At 32.4% G+C, this 21853-nt stretch overlaps 1 protein-coding gene across 2 annotated transcripts in view; it reads right to left on the reverse strand.

Moving 5' to 3' along the window:
* The window catches only part of Epha3 (EPH receptor A3), a 342530-nt gene extending 323903 nt beyond the window's left edge, over positions 1 to 18627 (reverse strand). For both annotated transcript variants that reach the window (XM_026393990.2, XM_026393989.2), the window contains exons 1-2: positions 18540 to 18627; positions 90 to 154 (exon numbers count right to left, since the gene is read on the reverse strand). In XM_026393990.2, the coding sequence (XP_026249775.2) occupies positions 90 to 154; positions 18540 to 18627 (153 nt within the window). The remainder of the gene's footprint in view (positions 1 to 89; positions 155 to 18539) is intronic.
* Positions 18628 to 21853: the final 3226 nt, after the last annotated feature.

Here is a 21853-nt window from a genome sequence, read left to right on the forward strand (position 1 = left end):
AATTTTCCTTCAGAGAACACATTAATACTTTCTTCTGCTGCCTACAAGAGGCAATGGACACATTCCCTTTTAATAATTTATAAACTCACCCCATGTGATGGATAAGAGATCCAGCCTAGCTCCCCTTGGATTGTTTTTGAATCCAGTAGATTCACTGAAAAAAAATACAGAAACACAATTGAGAACAATGAATTATTATTATTGTATTTTTTTTTAGTACTAGGAATCCAGGGGCATTCTGCCACTGAGCTACATTCATAGCCCTTTCCTTGCCTTGGCCATCTGAGTAGCTGGGACAAGAGTAATGAGTTATTTCTGTTTGTTCCTATTAAATTAATGATGTATACTGATGTTAATATTGTTGTTCAAAAATGGAACTGTTCTTTTTGATTATAAGTGTGTGATAAGTATATGATGAGAATTACAAAAACCAACATCGCAGAGGGAATATTACAGAATGAAAAGTTTCTATGGCTTTTAAATTTGTTCACTAAGATAGGCTTATATTTGATATATTGAAATTTTCTGACAGATTATTTATTGATTTAAAGAAAGAATTAAAAAGCAAAATAGGAAAATCATTAATTCTAATATGCTGTAAAGTATCTGCAAAGACAATTAATTTGATAAATCTTCATGATTCCCCCATGGGCTAATGTCTTTTTATATGTTTACACAATTAATCAATATCTCTCGACATTCATGTTCATATTGAAACAATATGATCAATACCAAACACATTATTCTGTAGTGTTTATTTTTAATAACATACAAGTTATTGACTTACATGTAATAAAGAAAATGCTCAACTTCTAATTTCAGGAGAAAACAAAACAAAAATATGCTTTATAATACTGCCTATATAAAGCTTTGCTCATTTAAAGAAGATATTATTACTCAAAGGCTTTAATGAATTTATTCAGAACTTTGTGTGAGTTAGTAAAAAGTCTTATTCCTAATCAATGTTAAGAGATGAAAAGTAAGTATGCATATTTTTGCATTTTTATAATTATTTAATGAAAAAGGCAAACTATTTCTTTACAATACAGGGTATTACTTTGTTATGGAGTACAAATTAAAATAAAACAAGTTACTTTAAATATAATTCATAACAAGCAAAAAACTCACTTTGATCATCAATCCAATCTGATCTTTTAAATAATGGAAACAATGGTTTCACTTTATTCTTCTTCTAAATTAGAAAGCAACACATGACTCATTAATGCCAGACATAAAGGAAGGTTACATAAACCAAGTATGTATTATTATCATGAACCAGAACAGGCTATATATACATTCAATAAAAGAATCATTTTGGGGAGTTTCATACATACACAAATTAAAATAAATTAATATTAATTAATTATTATTAATATCAAGTAATGTTCCCGACATTATGCAACAAGTTCATGTGTTTTCCAATACAAGAAAAGCATAATCCTTTCTTTAAGCATCTCAATTAGAATTTTACAAAAGAAACATTAACCATACAAAATATTAAGAAAAAGGAATAAGATATCTGATAGACATTCATGTCTTGAATTTTCTAACACTATAAAATTTTAAAAAGAAATTATTTGGTTGTCTTGTTTGTTGATCAATAAAGTGAGTATAAGAAAGGTTTTAAATGATTATAATTTTTTAAAATATAGTCCTCAAAGTTGAAATCTTTCTTTTGCAAGTGAAGGAAAAACATAAACTTACCCTATTATCTTAGAATTTTTTACCAATTAAAATCTTTGAACTCATTATAAATCAATTCCAAAAAGAAGTAATTTTCTTTAGAGAAGAAGGTAGTCACTGCATGGATTACATAGAGTTATTTTCATAATTGAATTATATCCCAAGATATCAGTTTGGAAACTAGCAGCATACTTCATTACATTGCAATTTTGTCTCCAAAGTGATAAAAAAGCCCTTTACTGATTAATCAGTGTTACAAATTTTATTTCAGATTAATCAGTGTTAAAAAGAATTTTGAAAATATTAAGAATACACTCTCATCTTTGAATTAAACCATATTGTCAATATTCATTCTGATTAAAATATACATAGTTCAGTTGTTGGTTATATCACAGCCTTCAGTTGATTTCTGAGTTTGACATAGGATTTGTATAGTGGAACATGCAGTGACAATATTCATAAATCATTAGATCATATTAGCAATGTTCTAAAAGCTTTGGTTGAAATTATCATTGTGGATATGCAATAATTGAAATGTATTAGATGATGAATATATATTTGCATGAATATATATCATATGCTAAGATGAATGGCTGATTTAATTTAAATATTCATAACCAGAGAAAAAAGTATTCAAGGCAAAGAAGATATGATTATCACTTTGTATTTACTCAGTAAATAATTCATTGGAATGTAGTTTGTTAACTGAGGATCTAAATTTTCTTAAGTTTTCTTCTATGATAGTGGTGATAGGAAAAGAAATGTCTGATCACATCTGCCTTTCGTTTCTACTTAAAGGAAAACAGCTAAGCCAAAACAAAGTAGAGCATATGGTCAATTAAAATAAGTGTAGTGGATGAATTAAATCTATTTCATTACTCAGAAATTGAATTTTAATGCGCTCCACTTAGCATAAGTGAAAAGAAAAAAAAGAATTAGCATTACTCACAATTTTGATTCTGTTGTATTTCAAAATTTAATGATCACCACTAGGTTATCTCACAACATGAGGATCAAACAGCATAAACTCATTTTAAACCACCGTGAATTTGTAACATACTTTGTAGACCAGTGTTCTCGTAAAAGTGTGTATGTACCAACAATTCAGTTTTCGTTTCTGAATTGTGTTTATAGTCAACCATCAACACATGACCTAATCAAGAATAGCTTACAAAAAAACACATTTTAGAAGTATTTAGCTTAGGTTTATAAGGTACCTTTTATTTGTAGCCAAATAATAATAACATAATCTAAGAATTCTAAACACTTTAAAGTGAATAGCTGCTAAAATAGGACTTCAGGACTTCCCAGGATACAAACCTCAAGTCTCCTGGGATTTTTTTGTATAGCAGTCCAAGATTAGCATAACTGAGATAAGAAGAACACAAAGTCAATGGAATTTGAAAGTAAATCCTTAAGTGATTTCCCTGGATACACTGACTAAATCTCAGGTTACAATATATCATCTTAAACCACACACTGATACAGCTAAGATACTTGGTCCATCATGTTTTCCCTTCTCAAAACACATGCAGATCTGATGGCTTCCTCTCTAGTTGTGGCACAATTCAGATGCCAGGACAGAGAGGACAGACAAGTCAACCATGTTTTACAAATATGACAATAGGTCAGTCTGAGTCTTAAAGACATGGGGAGGGATATTTCGATTTCTGGAGCACTTGTGTTCAGGATAATGAATCTTAACAAAAAGTTAGGAAATAAATTTTTAGGGTTGTTAGAAACATATAGTTTAATTCTTTAATGCCTGTATTATGCCAGTTATTTACCAAAGGTATAAATTGTTCCATACCATATTTTATACTCTAATGATATGATTTCTAAATGTCTTTGGTGCATAACAGGAAAAATATTATTCCATTAGTTTCACAATACAAAATAGGGCTGGGGATGTGGCTCAGTGATAGAGTGCTGCTGAGTTCAATCCTTTGTAAACCCCCCCCCCAAAAAAAAGAATATTTTCTATTTAAAGAGCTATATGGAATATATTAATTTTTAAAATAAAGTGTTTTAAGTTGAAAGCATTTTAAATTATATTTACGTTGATGTAAGAACCAAGTGTTTATAAGAACTTTTGGAAAGGTCATTTCTGCCTCTGATTTTTTATTGCTATATTTCCCAATGCAGTGGATTGTAGAATTGTGGATTTTGGATGAGAGTCATCTCCTCTTTTCTTTCCTGTCCTCCATCACAATGCCAAGAATCAATGGAAATTCATTCCCTAAGTTTGCTAATTTTCATTGACAATGTCATGACAGATTGTCTACAACAAAAATTTTATACCATCTTCTCTTCTTACTAACCGGAATGCACTAAGGCTATTATAGAGACTCATTTATTCAAACAAGAGTTTGAAACAATTGTTCTCAGTTCATAAACAGATTAAAAATTCAAGGTATAAATTTCTGAGTTTTCACTCTTAGAAACTCATTGACACATAAAGATTATTTTGAAAACATTTCAAAATTCTGATTCATACTGGCCTTTCATTCATTTAAAAAGTCTGACACTCAACTAAGTATTCACAACTTGAAAGATTGTTTAAGTGCTACAGATATACAGTGTTAAAGGGGTTAAAAAAATTAAATGCCATAATTTCTTCTTGAAGCAAAAAATCTTATCAATTATCTAATAGCATTTGATACTTTTGTAATTATGCTATAGCTGCATTTTCTGAAAATGTTTTTTATTTAATTATCAGATAATAACTTCAAACAAACAGTAAGCTTTATAATAATAGATATATTTTCTTATAAATATATTTATAAGATATATTTTCTTATAGCCAAGTAAAAATAACTATAAAACAACTACAACAGAAAAAAAAAGTCAATCTTTTCATTACATCTAGCTTTTACTAAAGAAAAATGGTACTGTATTTTCTATACACACAATCATTGTAATTGTACAAGCTACATTTCTTATATACTCATTTTTATCGTTTTCATCACTTTCTGTTATGATGAACAAGAATCCTTTGATGTAGGTTACAGAGATCAGAAGGGTTCTTCAATCTGCTTCTAAATGATACTTAACTATCACAAATAGAAGAAAATGATACAGGAAGGAATGCATTTTGTTCTTGGCTTTGTAATTTTCTCTGTAGTTTTCTGGTCAAACATAACATGGAATTAAGAAATCAAGATTTATTTTCTGACAGAAGTCCTCCAAAGTCAACTTTTCAAGTTTTGTGTATTTGCTAGGGTATGCCATTGAGAAGAAATTTAGAGAAGTGAAAGTTTATTGATTTCAAGTGTGTTTATTTCAATTTAATATTTGTATACTTTACATATTATTAATTGCTCCCATGGGCTTTTTACTTGTATTTACTTTATATTTATCTAAACATAATGAAAATATTTTTAGTAGATATAACGAATATTATAGTTCAAAGATAAACCATTATAAAATGTTATTAAGACTAGTAGTAATCACCTATCAATTATTTGCAGGTAAAATTTCCAGTAAACTACATTAAATTTAACAGAAATCTTGTACCTGGAAACAATAACTTAAGTCTATTTCTCAATCAAACGACAAGGTAAGATAATTATTTGAGTTAATGAAACAGAAAACCTGAAATGCTTAATATTATTTTATGTGTATGAAAAACCCCTTGTCACATGATATCTTAATGGTTTATTTGTGTGATCTAAGAATATCTCTGAACAAGGTGTTGTACTATCAACTTATTATTATTAACTTTTCCTCCTAGGCAATAATTTGGGATTTACTTCCACACAGCTCTTTGTTATAGAAAAAAATTGTAATTAACTGCCTTATCTAAATCTGTGCCAACAGCAGTGAGAACTCCTTGGAGCCAAAACACAGAGTCTCATGGTGAGCTGTCTGTGTTTGCAAGACTAGAGAGGTTCAAGGAAATAACCAACCGAAGTTGTACTTGAAACCTGGACAAGCAACAAATGTAAAAAATGTATTGTTCTTACATTTCTCCTGTCTTTTAATCAGACAAATATTAAGACCACACTGATATCAATACTGTAATGGAGAAAAAAAGCTATCAAAATATCAACATGGAGGATGTTCTTAATATAAATAATTCTTTCACATTGACCAGTGGGGATATTCTACTGCCAATGAGTTTTTAGTACTGACAACCTTAGCTTTAAAAACAGTCCTTGGAAGAGCTGGTTTCTTTTTTTCTGTGTATTGTCAACTGATAAATCAATCATTTAGACAAGGAAAAGGTGTTCCCCAAATGGGAAAATGTCTAAAAGTAAAAAAGTTATAGTTTTATAAACAGCATTTTTACAACATATATTTGTTTTATAAAACATTTTAGGAATAAAGCAACTTGTTTACTTCTAATTCAGAAAGACCTTTTTAAAGGATTAAAGTATAAAATGAAAACATATTGTGCAACTATGATACATAAATAAACATTAAGGTAAATAGTAGTTGAAACTTAGCATATGCATATTGCCTTTGTCTCAAAATCAGGAGATCTTGGTAATTTTTTTATCAGATTTTCATATCTTGATTATCAGCTTTCAAATACTAAAGAGAAGCTTCCTATTCACACAGGGTTTGACTGAGAGCTGTGTAAACAGAATATGCAGATTGGACTACAAAACAACTCTAATGAAGTATTAATTTTAGAAATAAAAATATTTCTCAAGGTCCTTCATATATAAGGATTAAAAAATTTAGTTTAAGAAACAAAAAGTGTAGTCATGAAAGAAAATTAAGTTGCAATTTAAAAATATACTGTGGATATTTTTACAACAACACACATTTTATTTCAAAGAAGCTCATTGCATACTAAATAAATTGGTAAAGTATCTGGAGAACTAAAAATCAGAATGTACCTGTGAGTTCATCACATTTGGGAGAATAATTATATGTGGATATCTAAAGTGTCATATATTATTTGCTTTGCTTATGATAATACACAATTGACTGATATCAATATAAACCCATACATACATATGGAAAATCTTCAAGACATAACTTTGGATCTTTATAGTGGGAACACAAGTTCAAACAATGTGTCACATGTTTATCAATTATTTCAAAACTCTTGACACTTTTCAGATGTTTTAGTATTAGGATGTTAATGGAAAGCATCAATCTTAGTGCTGGGGATAGAAAACTTTCAGTTTAGCAATGAAAGAGAAGGTAGAGTTCAGAAGAACTTCAGTGTGGTTTTTCTTCTACTGTAATTATATTACGAATAGGAACTACATAACATTCTATTTTGGAATGGTCCTTATTTGTTAGTCACATGTTTTTCAAATGCACACACAGAGACACATGTGGATGTTTATGCACTAATATAGAATTGACATTTACCTTAGAAATGTGCTTATTAAGAATCTACCTAAATATTCCTCAATATTCTTATTGAGAATATTTCTGGGTTTTTTTTCAAAAGTGCTTTTTTGTTTGTGTTTATTATACATTCACTTAAATTACTTTAAAATTTTTCTAGATTCATGCAGTAGAATAGTCTGAGTTATAATCATCTCCACCATATGAAATGAAGAAAATAATTTAATCTCCTATTTCCTTTTTATGAACACAATATTAGTATTATCTTTTACTTCAAAAAGTCCTCCTTGTCTTCCAGGGACTGTTTTATCACCTGAATTGCACCCGTATCATCTTTTTAAAATTATTTTCATATCTATGCTCTATAACACAATTTTTATAAGTATTCATTTTTATTGGTCATTGTCCCACCAAAATCCCATATTGAAGGGCATAGAGCTTGCCAATACTTATAAACTTACTTTACAAAACCCAGAATGTAAATAAACCTTAGCTGTATACTCTTTGGTAAATACATAAATACAAATAATAAAATATAATATGAAGAATGAGCTATTATTATGTAATAAGCAATTAATTATATCAATATTTTTCTTGGCTCACTTTAATGGTTTTTAAACTTTCAGCTTTAAAATTACATTAGAATTCCAAAAGTTTCACTAGTTGCACTAGGTTAGTAAACCTACCACAAACCTGGCCAAATGTAGAATAAAATATTCTTCATTTCCAAAAGATCATCTTTAGAAAGGGGAATATAAAGGGATACTAATAACTTTATATGTTCTTAGATTTTTTTGTCTTATTTTACATAGATTTTTAAAATACTGAACATTTAGTATTATTTCAATCTTCAATTTTAAAAGTAAGAAAAAATTTCCCTAAAAATATATAGATGTTTAAGAAAAACAGTTGCTTCTTAAAATAGATGGAAACTCTTACTGTAAGCATAGATTAACCAGTTCAGTGGGCTGAAATGCATATAATTGTACTTGAATTTTTAAAAAAATAAGGATAAACAGAGCTCTATAATTTAGATCAGAAATGTTGAGAACACCATAATAAAATCTCTGACTTCATCTTTTTCAGTAAATGAGTATTAACTTATCTATGCTAAAAACAAATAGCAAAAGTAAACCTTACTTTATCTTAAGAAAAATACTACTACTTTTATTTTTTCCCCTTTAAATACATTTTCAATACTTGGCAATAACTAGATTTGATGGAATTTGCCACACTTCACAAAAGGAAAACCACACATTTTAATTTCTAATTTTCTTTTCTGATGATGTCAGTTCTTTTCTTTCTGCTAAAATTCAAAATCCACTTTAAATAGCTTTGGTATATTCAAGAAAAAAAGCACAATTATTATAGAAAACCAGAGGGACAATAGGGAAAAAATGAACAAGATTAGACAGTGATAAATAAACAAATGGTTGTTTTTTTTCTTACCACCAATTCAGATTCAGAATAATTATTCAGAATAATTCAAAAAAATAGAATTTTATGTCAACCTCAGTCTCTAGAGATATAATAATCCATAAAATTTTGACCACAGTGTGAGACTAGCTCAGTTATATAAGGGGACAATTCTTTTCAATACACACACACACACACACACACACACACATATGCCTTGCTTGGAATGAACTTTTTCTCAGACTGATGTTGTGCTTATTCAGAGGATTAGTTAAAGAAGCCACAAGGAGAACATTGTAAATTAGCTTCCAGTCTAACTTCCACTCAGGGTGAAGACTGCTGTCTTTTGCAATAAAAGAATGTATCCTAAAATCTACATACTTATATCAATTATTAAATTGGGTTTGAAAATCAGGAAATAAATGTATGCTAACTACTAAGGGTATGATCCCTACTTCCCATTATTCTGAAGTATCTAAGGAATGTTAAAATTTAATGCGGATTGAAAATCAATCAACTTGATCACAGGCAAAAAGTAAAAATTTAAGAAAGACCTTATGTTATTAGGAAGAAGGGGAGTTTTACTATCTACTGGACCAATAGAGTTTACTTGTCTATTTTTCTTAGCTATTATTTTAAAAAGATAAATTAACTTCCTCATGATGAATATTGTGGAAAATGTATGTTGAAAGAATTTTGGTGCTGACTAAATGGACTTTTCAGCCTCAGATTGACCCATGTTTCCCCTTTTGTTCCAGTGCTTTTGGGGCTCACACTTTGTCTTAGAAGACAATTCAGTTTGGAGATATTTAATGTTTTTTTTTCTTATTTTATTTATTCATTTACTTTTTAATGTTAAACGTGAGTCTTTTTAAGATTCATTTTACATCAATATATTATAATCAGTTTTTCTGTAGTATGTTATCTTATACAGAATTAGCTCTCCCATAAAATTTAAAACTTAATAATAAAATACTACTGTTTATAAATTCATATTACACTCTTTCTTAGAATTAGGTTTTAAAAGTAAAGTTTACATTTCCCTTCATTTGGGGAAGTTCCAAAAATCTATATGTAAATTTTTAAAAAATCAAAAGGTAGGGAAAATATTTATTAATACTCATTTTCCAGAGCAAGAAAGAAGAAGTTTGTTGTTGATAAACCTTCACTTTTGCTTAAGGAAAATGTGTCAATAACTTGAATGACTGGATAATTCTTTGGGAACAAAACATTAAAAAAAAAAACAACAACAACTTATTTCCCCCTTGCATTACAGTGAAAAAAGAAAGATACTTGAAAGCATTTTCTGATTTGTAAGCCTGATGTCATCAATATGCTATTTTTGCTCTTTGCCAGGTTAACAGAATTTATAGCAGCAATTAATGCAAAACATATGTGCTGAAATACACTTGAAAAATATAATTGCCCCAATTCAATTTGCTACCTTTCAAAATGTTCTTATAGCTACCCTTTCTCAACACTTCCCCCTGTATAGACTACAAGTATTTTTATGAAAGAGAAGATAAATTATTAAAATTGATTTTCTCATCCTAAGTAATTTAAAAATTATCCTCAAAATTGGCATGAATTTCTAAAGGAACCACTGCCTTCATTTTGGATCACTTTGGATTTTCCCCTCTTACTGACCTTTGTGACAAGTCCAGTAGTTAATTCACACTTCATCTTTATTACACCTTTGTTCATCTAAATAAACACTGGTTATATTGACGTATTCCTCACAATATCTGGCTGTAGAATTCCTGACAAAATTTTTCTAGGATGAGAAAAGGGGTGTTTGTGTATTAGAAAAGGAAGACAGAGGTAAGATTGTGTGAGAAAAAGGCCTCAGAGACATTTTCTCCTGCTCTTCAGTCCACATCAAATTTCCTCTCAGTCGTTTTCTTAGTATGTCTCCCCCCCCCACACACACATAATCATAACTTAATGTGTGTAAACAATTTACAGTTTTGAAACACTCTCACCTATTTACTTTCCTTCATTTTCTCACTACAAAATACTATTTCTGTTATTTACTGTTATTTCTATTTGACTTGTCTGTCACAAGACAATTAGGTATAGTCATTGGGATTATGGTTAGCAAGCCAAATCCCAAGGATTTGTGGACAGAAGAAAACATATGAAGTTAACATCAAAATACAATAGGGAGTCTGGTTCAGGTACTACTTCATTATGCTCAGTATCTCAGTTAAACCAATTGAGGTGTCATAACTATTTTAGGTCTGTTTTAATGATTGAAGAATGTCCGTTAAGGAATAATGATAATATAAAGGAAATATCTTTTAAACCAGTGGACACTTCAGTTATTTTGTCAATTTTAGACACAGGAATCAGGGCATATTTAGTCTTAGAATCTACTGAATTCAACAATTCTATCTTGTGAACAATGAAGTTCTGACACAACCATAAAAATATCCACATCATTCTACTGCTAATGCAACTTCATGACTCCGTTTCCTGAAAGCCCATTCCACTTTGACTCTCAAAATTAGAAAAGGGAAATACATATTTTAATAAAACTGGCAGTCAAACATGAGGCTTTAAAATAAAACAATTTTCGAATGTGTATTGAGTGGGTTATAGAAAACACCTTAGCAGTCACGCACGAAGGACCTAATGGGTGGATGGCATCGGTAGGTAGGTGGTTCTAAAGAAAACTGAAGGAAAAAAAAAGATTCCTTGTTTTATAGGGGAGGAAAGAGAAGGGGTGTTCAAAAGATTAAAAAAAAAAAAAAGTAGCAAAGAAGGGTCAGACAACAGCCGACAGGACAAGGGGCCATCTCATCGGGCTCCTGTGCGTCCCAGTTGAGCAAGAAGAAGACATGCTTTTCCACCTTGTAGGGAACTCTTACAAAACCTATCTCCTCCTCCTCCATTTGTCACCTAGAGTACTCCTGAACGCGGATGGGAAGGACTGAACTGAAAAGTCTGATAGCAATAGGGGAGGCCGCGGGGCTATCACAGATCTCGGGTCAATCTATTGCTCAGGTCACGACCTGCCTGTCCTGGTTGAGTATCCTGCGCATCTGGGCGGGACCCCCAGGTAGAAGAATCCAGGTGGCGAACGCGACGCCACGCTCTCGCAGCGCCAGCAGATCCGCGGCGGCAGGCAGAGGGCGCACGTTTGCTTTTTTACCCGCCCCAGCCTCCTCCACACGCTCCTGTCGGCGAAACTTTCCGCCTAGGCGCTCGGCAGGGTCCTACAGGCGCCGGGGCAGAGAGTGCCGGGCACTTTCCACGGCTAGCGAGAACACAGATCGGTAGGGCACCCGGCTACGCACCGACCTGGACCAGCCCGGGCGAGCGTAGAAGGCTCGCTGCGCTCCAGGAATCGGCTTTTGGCAGCCTGTCCCGGAGATACTAGCGCACAAAGAACTCACTGTCCCCGGAGGGCGGGGACTGGGTTCCGCGAAACCGGGGATGGGATTTTACAATCTGATGTTTAATCTGAAGCGGAGTGAGAAAATAGTGAGTTCTTGAAGAGCGAGGACACTCTTCTCCATGCACCACTGAGCCTAATGGTGAAGGAGAGTTTGTGGTTAAGACACCCTGAGGGTGGGTGTGGTGGCAGCAAGGAGCGGTGATCATCTCTGTGTGTCCTCCTTACAGTCACTACCCGAAAAGCTCTTGGTGATAAATTTCTCAGGGCACACTTTTGGAATTTAATCAATAGTGCGTTAGCAAATGTGGGCGGTATGACGCTAGGAATAAGACACTGTGGCCACCCAGTTCATGGCGAAGATTATTCACAACAGTTTGTTTGTACAGTGCTGCCACTTGTTTCCCCCCTCCTTCCTCACCTATTATTCTCATTTCATCATGTTGGTTTGGATTATGTGGATTTTCACCCTTTGCTTTGACTAGAACAGCAGGACATGGTTTGAAAATGAAGGGGGAGGGTGTCCACACTCAAGGCTTCCAGTTTAATAACATCACTCCAAATTTGAAGCTTTATTTGCTGAACTGGTTTTGATTCCATCTACCCTCCACATGCATTCGCCCAGGCATTCAAAAGGGGAAGCACCTTTTGACTTCAACTCTTAAAACTTTGCTGCACAAAATATTTACTTCTGGGTAAAATATCAGAAGCATGTAAACTTGGAAGTAGAGATAAACAAATGCAAACCTCCCCCGCTTTTTTTTTTTAAGTGTGCAAGATTTTTAAGGGATTTAATAAAAGTTGATTAGCCAGATGTTTTAAATGATAAATGTCTGTCTTTAAAGCAAAAGATTTATACATTAACATTGGCTTTAGAATTATTGCACTGCTCTACCTCTTCATCTTTCTAGTCAACATTTCTTTTCATTTTCACAGACTTTTTTTTTTTCTTTGTAATCGACCACGCTTTTTTATTTCAAAGAAAGCTGGTAGGAGCAAAACTAAAACTTGCTGACCCTCAGACTTTTCCTGGAGAAAACCTCCTGCCAAGTTCCAGGAACTACCTGATACCAGAAAGCTGGTAAAAGACCTACAGAGTGAAATCGAGAGGAGCACATGTATCCACACCCCCAATACAAGAAGGAATGTCTTCCTAGACAGACGGATTTATGACTTGGAAGGTTTTGAATTTTATTAATATCATAACATTGTTTTTATTTATAAAGTCACTAAAGAAGAATTAGTGAAGGTTTTCTAACTTTTTGAGAAGTAAATTTCTAATCCTGCTTTTCAGTATACTTGGAAGAATAATGTATTGAACGTTTCACACCACCAGTCAAACCTTTATTTGAAAAATCTGTGGAAAGCTACTTGCACACTTGGTAAAAGCCCTTTATTGACCCCTCCCCCTAGTGATAAAATCCAGATCTTTGAAATCAGAACCAAAGAGGGGACCCCTGAATTTGTTCTATTAAATCTTTTTTCAAACAGGAATGAAAAGAACAGGTTTATAAAATATTTTACAGGAAAACTTTGTACATTAAAAAAATAAACATAGATGAGGAACTTGACAGAAATTTACTTGTAAAACTTAGTGTTCTTCCAAAATACATATTTCCCCTTACATTTAGTATTTATGCCAAACAAAAGCATTGGAAAATGACTCAAATCAAAGGTAGCCCACATCAGAGATTTCTTAGTAAGTAAATGTCTGTAAAAACTTATCGAGTTTTGATGATTTGTGGAAAGTTTTATTAATATTTTCTTGAAGATTTTATGACTTGGAAAATGTAACTCTCAGGAACACTTCTTGCTGTTTCCATTTGCATTGAAGTTAGTAAATCAAATATACTGTGGAAATATGTTTCGCCTTTAAAAATCCTTTGCATATGTAACTGATTATTTTATATTTAAAAATTGCATATATTTTATTTCAGAAGAATGTCAAAGTTTCTGAAATGCTTTAACCATCTAGGGATATTTTTAAAGAAATTTTTTTTTGTAAAAAAAGCACTAAAATTGATTGGACCATTAAGGAAGGCACAGAAATTTGAAATTCAAATATGAGTAATATAGAAAAAAGATAAAGAATCTTACTAAATCCACTTTTTAAAAAAGAATTTATTAAGAGTCCAGGTAAAACTACTAAATCATATATATGACAAGGAGCAATCATAATTGAATTCAATTAATAAAAAACTTTATGTGAAACTTTCTAGGCCTAGTAAACAACATTAAAACATACCTTTAGTTATGAGTATATATAATATTTTGTTTTAAAGTTATATACATATAATAGTATTAATATGTTTTTCATTGGTTGCTCCCAATTTCTAGTATTTCATGTAAAAGACAACTTTATATAAAATACAACCATGATCTAACACGTGGCAATGGATTTTATTATATGTAGTTTCCCTTTTATAGTTCCAGTCACTTCTGAGTTAAATATATATCCAACTGACTCTTTACCTTAAAAAGGGGCAGAAAATTTTTATCAACAATAGTACCAATAGTAAAAACAAAAACAAAAATAAAATAAAACTGAGAATGTTGATAGTTATAGTAAAATTGTTTTGTATTTATAAATCTGTTTTTTATTGACAGAACATCTGATATTTAAAAGGAATTTTAATTGCTCATTTATGACAAGGACTGAAATGATGTGGAGTGTAAAACCTAAGAATGAGGAAAATGGGGATTCAAAGTGAACATTTTCTCCACTTGAATTTAGTATTATCAGTATTATTTTTTGGAAGATATAGATTCAGAATAAATTAATTTCATGATAGATTTTGAGAGGTTACAAGAAGTTTCTTCTCAGCACAATCAAAATATTATCCTAGCAATTCAGATTGTCAGTAAAAGCTTAAACAAATTTGCTGATAATCCTGTTAATGACCTAGGTCAAGTGTTAACTGTTGTGGGTTATAAAATAGTGAAATTAAGGTTTCTTCTACCTTCAGGCAAATAGCGCAGTTATAACTGGTGTGTATGGGTGGGGGCAGGGTGTAGTGGCAAGCTATTAGAAGAACTATTAAATTACAAAAATGTATAATGCATTCAATTATTTAGTCTAGCATGAAGAAATGCTATTAAAAGCAATTGTAAGTCCTCTTCACAAAAAGCACTATAAAGATGATATGATAGCTTACTTCTGCATTAATGGTTGAATCACAGTATACCCTTATTTGAGGATAAGTGTTTATATATATGAAAAATGATGACAATTCATAGTGAGTTTAAAAAAGGGGGAAATCCATTGTTCAAATATTTGTTGTCTTTATCGCTTAACTTCTCCTCAGAAGAAAGCCTATATAATTAATCTGCAAGTTTTACTTTTAAGCTTTACACACAGAGTCTCCTTTAATACTTAGATTTATGTTCAAGGAAATGCATTTCATAGCAACAATGTCTTGGCCACTCAAATATAAAAATTTAAAAAAATAAATGAAAAAGTCTTTCAATATAAGTAGTGTATAAGTATGTGGATTTAATTTAATTCATTTTCACTTTGAAAACTTTGATTTTCTATGCAAGGAGCTCTATGAGTGAATGTTAATACAATTTTATGAACACTTATGGGTAGAAAAATGATTTAGTGTAGTCTACACTGATGAATAAACAGTGCATTCCAGCTTCAGATTGCTTCAAAAGTATTAATGTGTTTTAAAAGAGTGCTTTATCCAATTCTAAAAGAGGTTGCACTAGTGAGAGTTGAAAACTTTACTTTATGTTAAGTTTTAATCCTTTTCCAAAGTTGTTTATTTATTTATTTTTACCATTATAACTATCCATCTAGTCTGGAAAGAGGGAGCAAATCTGTGAAATTTCTTCAATCAAAATGGTGTAGCACTCAAATTTTGCCATAAACAGTAATTCATTTTCCATTGCAAGACTTTTCTTATGTTGTGAATCAGACTTGATTAGATTTTAGTAGTTTTGATTAGTTTTTTTTAATGAAGTTCTGGTTAAGTGTATGGACCAGTTTTTGTTTTAACTGATTATTGAAATTATGAATATCTATTATCACTTAGATGATCAATGATAGAAAGTATCATCTAGGATTATTTTCCTGAAAACATATTAAAAATCATTTAATTATTGAATAGAAAAATTCAAAAACTTTTTCTAAGTTTTTTTATCATGGACTCAGAGCAGTTTAATATTGATAATTAATTATCAAATTTCAAATTTTAAAACAACCTCACAAGGACAACTTTGTTTGGGTTTGGTCTTTTATTTCTATCACACCTAACTTTGTAATATATTCCAGAATTTATTCTAGTAAATACGCCATAGTAAATTTCTAGCACATTTTCCATAGTGTCAAAATATAATTTTAAGCATAATATTTGAAAGGCAAACTAATATTTTACATTTACATTTTGGTTTCTAAAAAAATGTACCAGAAAGCTACATTAGTATGATACATTTTATCATTTACCCCATAAATGAATTTTCAGAAGCACTGCTGTCTATTCAATTTACTTTGTTAGAGGATTTGCACTGAAATCTTGGCACAAACTTGGAATCGTCGCTTTTCATACTATTCAACTGAACTACTAAGAGCCAAACTATTGGATTAATATTTAAAACCCCACTCAAATATTATCTAAGTTAAATCATTCATTTTAAGTTTTGTTTTAAAGCTTCCTTCCTTTCATCATATCAGAAGGGAAAGGAACCATTCCCCATAGTATACAAACTTGAAAGAACAATCCCATTAACAATAGACAGATAAACTTTTATCCAAGCAAAGTAAATGTAATTATGTCTATTTCTGAGTTTATTCACCTTCCTATGTTCATATTGTTAATGTGTACCTTTCTGTATAATTATATGCATTATATACCCAAACATACACAAGGTGTGGCTTGAAATCAATTAGCACATGATTATTCTGTCTCATTAAATTAATATTCATTAATTTTACATAGGTGTGAATAAGAGTAAAGGGTCATTTTATCTTTTGCAATTTATGGAAAGGTTACATTTTTCCACAAAAATGATTCTCAGCTATGTTTCTGTACATTATTAATTAATATTCATTACTTAATGAGTTTATATACATTTTATTTGAAAAATACAATGTATCATAGTAATGTGTAAAAATAATACAATTTTTTTAGTTATTATCCATATGTGAGTATCTTCAAAGAGATAAAAAAATCTCTAAAAACACCAAGTTTAACTTATTGGATATGTTATTCATTATATAAGTGACTATTCTTGGCTTTCATTTATGAAGAATGATTAACAGTTACTTTCAAATAAACATTTTAATTTGGCTTGTTAAAAAATAGTCATTTAAGGGCAACATTATTTTCTTTGTCCTCACATTTTAGAATTTTCAATTTCTGTATTAAAGCCATATAAACATTAACAAAATCTGCCAAATTGATAAAAGCAGTCTAAGAAAGAAATCAAACTGCTCTGTTAGCAGTGAAAGTAGGTCACCAAACAGGAGAGGCAGTTTTTATATTTAATGAAAAAGTTTACAAATATTTTGTTTTCACTTGTGCTTTTTAAATAATGTATCTAATATGCAACAGTATTGGCTCGGCAATTTGGACTTTTGGTAAATGATATATGTCTAATGTGGTGTCTGTACATCAGTTGCTCAGCATTGATACTTGAAAAATAAATTGTTAAATGCTATTGTTATACATTCAAAATCATTAAGAGGAAATCAACGTTGTAAGTGTTGCTGTAAAGTAATCAATTATTCAGGGAAGTCTGTCTTAAGAGTTAGTAATTGTATTCACAAATCATTAGGAATAGATTGCAAAAAGCATACAGGAAAAAGGCAACATATCTATTAAGCACATAATCCTATAAGAAAAAAAATGTTGTTCTTAGGTTTGCACTTTATTCCATAGAAAAAGAATGAATGCCCATTACAAGGAAAATAAATAATCCAACATAAAGGAAATACTATTTGCTGCATATGAACATTCTTTCTTCATTTGTTATTCAGTTATTTACTACATCTACCCAGAAGCTATCCATTAATCATTAAATGCATTCTCCTATTTGTATACAAGACGGTAAACAAAAAGAATCCAACCTAAGCTTATTGTAAATTCCTGCAAATATTACTTATGTTAATGTGGCATATGCTGCTCATTAGAACCTGTACCATGGAACAAACCATTGCCTGGCGGGATACACATCACTTTAATACAGCAGTTGTAATACACACACACACACACACACACACACACACACACACACACAGAGCTTCTACAAACTGATTTCCCTTTAATCCATTCATAAATGCCAGTTCTAAAGTAGGGACAACCTGTCATGCTTTTAAACATTCAACACAAGATGTTTAAAAAAGAACTGAGATTTCTGTTAAACTTCTCAGAGTACCACATGGTCATAATTAGAAAATAAAATACTGCCTTGGCTATTTGGCAATTAACGTGCTGGGTTGTAAAACTGGAGGATTTTCTTTTTCTTTCTTTCTGCTTCAAATTGGCCAACAAGGTAATTGCTTGAATTGGTATCAGATTAAAAACACATTCTGAAGGTTTAGCCAATCCCAAATTATCTCCCAAAGTGTTTTAAAAGACATCCGAAAATAAAAGCACATCTTCCGCTGACTCTCAGAGCCCACTGCCTTATTCCGAGGCACCTTAGTGACGTGCAAAGGCTTGGGTGAGAACGTGCTCCGAGGAGCCTGCCCGCGGGCCGGGCTGCGCGCTCGCTCGCCTACCTGGCTTACCTTCATTGGAAGGCTGGAGAGTCAGATCCCCCAGGCAGCTGAGAACAGAGCAGCTGAGAAGGAGGAGGATGGAGAGGTGACAATCCATGTTGCTGGTGCAGAGGGCAGTGAGAGGAGCATATCTCCATGAAGCATGCCACTGATGTGAGGGGGAGCGCTCTGATTGCTGGAGAAGTTACCATGCTCCGCTCGCAGGCTGATGTCAAGTTTGACACTGGAGATAAGGAGGAGTCTGGCTGCCTTTCCGCGAACCTCGCTCAGGGACTTCGCTGGGTCCTAGCGCCGTTGGAAGCGGGCGCTGAAGAAGAGCAGGAGAGCTGGGTTCCCAGACAGCTCTGAGGCACAGCAGATCTGCTGAGGAAGAGATGGGTGGGTGGAGGTGGGAATGGGGGGCGTCGCCAATGGGGTTTTCTCCAGAAGTTGTGATGGAGCAATGGTGGAAAGTCGTGGTGAGGGGAGTAAAGCAGCTCCTATTTATTTTCAAAGGAAAGCAGCTATTTTATTGTTTGCTGTACATGCTCTCTAGCTTAATTTCCTGAAGAAATCAGAAACCCTGACAAGAGCGTCATATGGCAGAACGAGTGGCTAAGAAACTGGAAACTGAAGTGCCAGAGAAATGTCTCTTTAAAGAAAAAAAAAAGTGTGTGAGGGAACTTCATTTTAAAGCAATAGGGATGATTGTATAATTAAAAAGACAATTTGGGTATTCCTTTACTATGTTCAATGTGATCATAACTCTCTTTGTGGCTCAGAAAGACCCTAAGAGACAGTCTAGATCAGAGTCTTTCCAGTTCTACACCAAATGGTATCAGAACTTTTAAACAGATTTGGCACAATGGTTTCAAGGAACATAGGGTGCATTAAATTTTCCAAACTGGAAAGTAACCTTCTATATCATCCTAAGGAGGTGAACAGCCCTAGCCCTAAGAGTGCATGCTGGTCAACATTCAGCCTTTTTTTTTTTTTTTTTTTTTTTGTGCTGTAATATCAGTGAAACCTAGAGCTCTTAAAAATGTCTCCCTGCCTCACTATCCTGGCAATAGGATCTCTTAGTTGTGAGATAAAGGATAAATCATGCACAGCTTTTTAGTAACTGATAATCTGTTAATATTTAAGTACTGGCCTTCTTAACATTCCAAATACGATGGCTGAATAATACAGTCCCTGTACTTTCTCATTTATTTTACACTATTGTTATAAGCAGTCATTTTTTTATTCTCCTCATTGAACAATATAATTGCAATGTATTTCAGCCAAATAATTTGCAATTTATATTTTAAGAACTGTTCTCACTTAACTTTAACATATCCCCCAGAAAGTGATTACTCACATATCTTCCCACCCATCTCTCTTCTTATGCTGAGAAAACAAGACTATTATGTTCTTTGCACAACTCCAGAAAAGTGTGTTGACAACTTTAAGATTGGTGATGAATTTTAAAACACTAGGAAGTGGAATCTAAATAAGAATTAGAAAAGGTTCTGATAATAAAATGTTTATTTCACAAAATTATGTTTTTAATGAGAAAACACAATTTTTACTTGTATTTAAACTAATAACTTATAATACAGTTTGTTGGGTGGATTAGTGTGGACTGGGGGGGGTGAAAGAAGAAGCCAGGGGGAAGAGAGTGACCCTGTTTGCCTTACTGTGTGTGACTTATTTGTGTCTCTAATTTCTTCCCACATTATGTCACTAGAGACTATAGTACCCTAAAGTGCCAAGTCTGTCAGATTTGAAAATAATGAACAATGCTGAACAGAGAAAACAGAGGTTATTGCAGCAATGTTTAAGTCCCAACATGATAATGACATTGTTCTAGGCTTAGATATGATTTTCCTGAAATGAAAAAGAAGCTAAAATATTATTTGGAATTGAAAAAGTTTAAGTATTTTGAAAAAAAATTCCCATGTGCTGTCATGAATATACATAGGTCCCTGTCGCATTATTTCTCTTTTCACACTTAAAAACTGCTTGTGCTTGCGGAAAGAGATATTCATGTTTGAGGAAAGTTTAAAAAATGGTCAAAATCAGTCAAAAGCAATATCTGGCCTGGGAATATAATATGAATTTTATCAGATCTCTCAATTTTAGATTCTCTATTCCAAGAGGCATCAGTCAACGAGTGAAAATTCTCATAGTTTCAGCATCATTCTTGAGAGATGTTAAAAAGTTTGCTGACAGAGAACAATTCATTTGGCCACAGTAAGGATAGAGAGGTGAGAGAAGGATAGCGGTGAGGGTCCCATGTTTTTTTTCATAAAAGTGGTTGTTGAAATGCAACTTGAAAGGTTGGTAAATGTTAACTAATTAGAGAATGATTCAGAAGGTGCTGGAGGTGGGCAGAGGGAACATTAAAAACCAAAATAGGAAACAACTGACATATTGAAGCACAGAGTGTTTGTGGTACGAAAAGCTGCAGGATCAGAGGAGGTGGAGGAAGTAAAGAGTGGATGGGGACAGAGTGCAAGAAAATGTTCTTCCAAGGGCAGATTGAAAACTGTGCAGATATTTTTATGCCATATGTCATTACTTTTAGAATATATTCTAGACTAAAAAGGAACTTGCCAAGATGGATCATATCTGACTCTTAGAACATTTTACAGATATCATAGAATAGTTTGTCTCCAAGGACCATGGGGTGTTGAAGGAGCTTGAATACTTATGAAAAGGTGACACCTTCTTCTCATAACATGCTCATTGAACCTCTGATTCTCTGAAGTTGAGACCACAGAATCTACAATCAAACCAGCTTCTCAGATGATGTTTGTGCTCCTTAACTTTTGAGAACCTTTGCTGAATGGGAATCTGCGAAAAGCAGAGTTTATCTTGAAACTGTTTTTAAATTGAACTGATAATGATAAGAATCTGAACTAAGATCTTTCAGAAAAAGGAAGATGAAAGAGGACATGAGAAGACTTTCTTTAGGTGAAACAAGCAATATTTTCCCCAAAACAACTGGGTTTGGGACACAACTCAAGTTAAAAGCTAAAGGCTATTTCCCTGGAAGAGATGGAAATTGAGAGTAATCTAGAAAGGGGTGTTTTAAGGAAAAGTGATCTTAGAAAAGATAGTGAAAATGAAAATAAGCTGTTTAGGGCAGTGACATATACCTCTAGTATCAAATCACAGATGATGCAGGCAGAGATGCAGCTACTTGGGCTTAGGCTGCTGAGTGATGTGGAGCAAGAGACACAGTATTTACTTTGCATTCCAAAAAGATTATTTTGACACATGTAAGAAAAAAAATGGGGGAAATGAGAACCAAAATATCACCATTATGAATGAAGAGACAACAGAGCAACTCTTTGCAG

Source organism: Urocitellus parryii, chromosome 2 (genome assembly GCF_045843805.1).
Source record: "Urocitellus parryii isolate mUroPar1 chromosome 2, mUroPar1.hap1, whole genome shotgun sequence".
Lineage (NCBI taxonomy): Eukaryota > Metazoa > Chordata > Mammalia > Rodentia > Sciuridae > Urocitellus > Urocitellus parryii.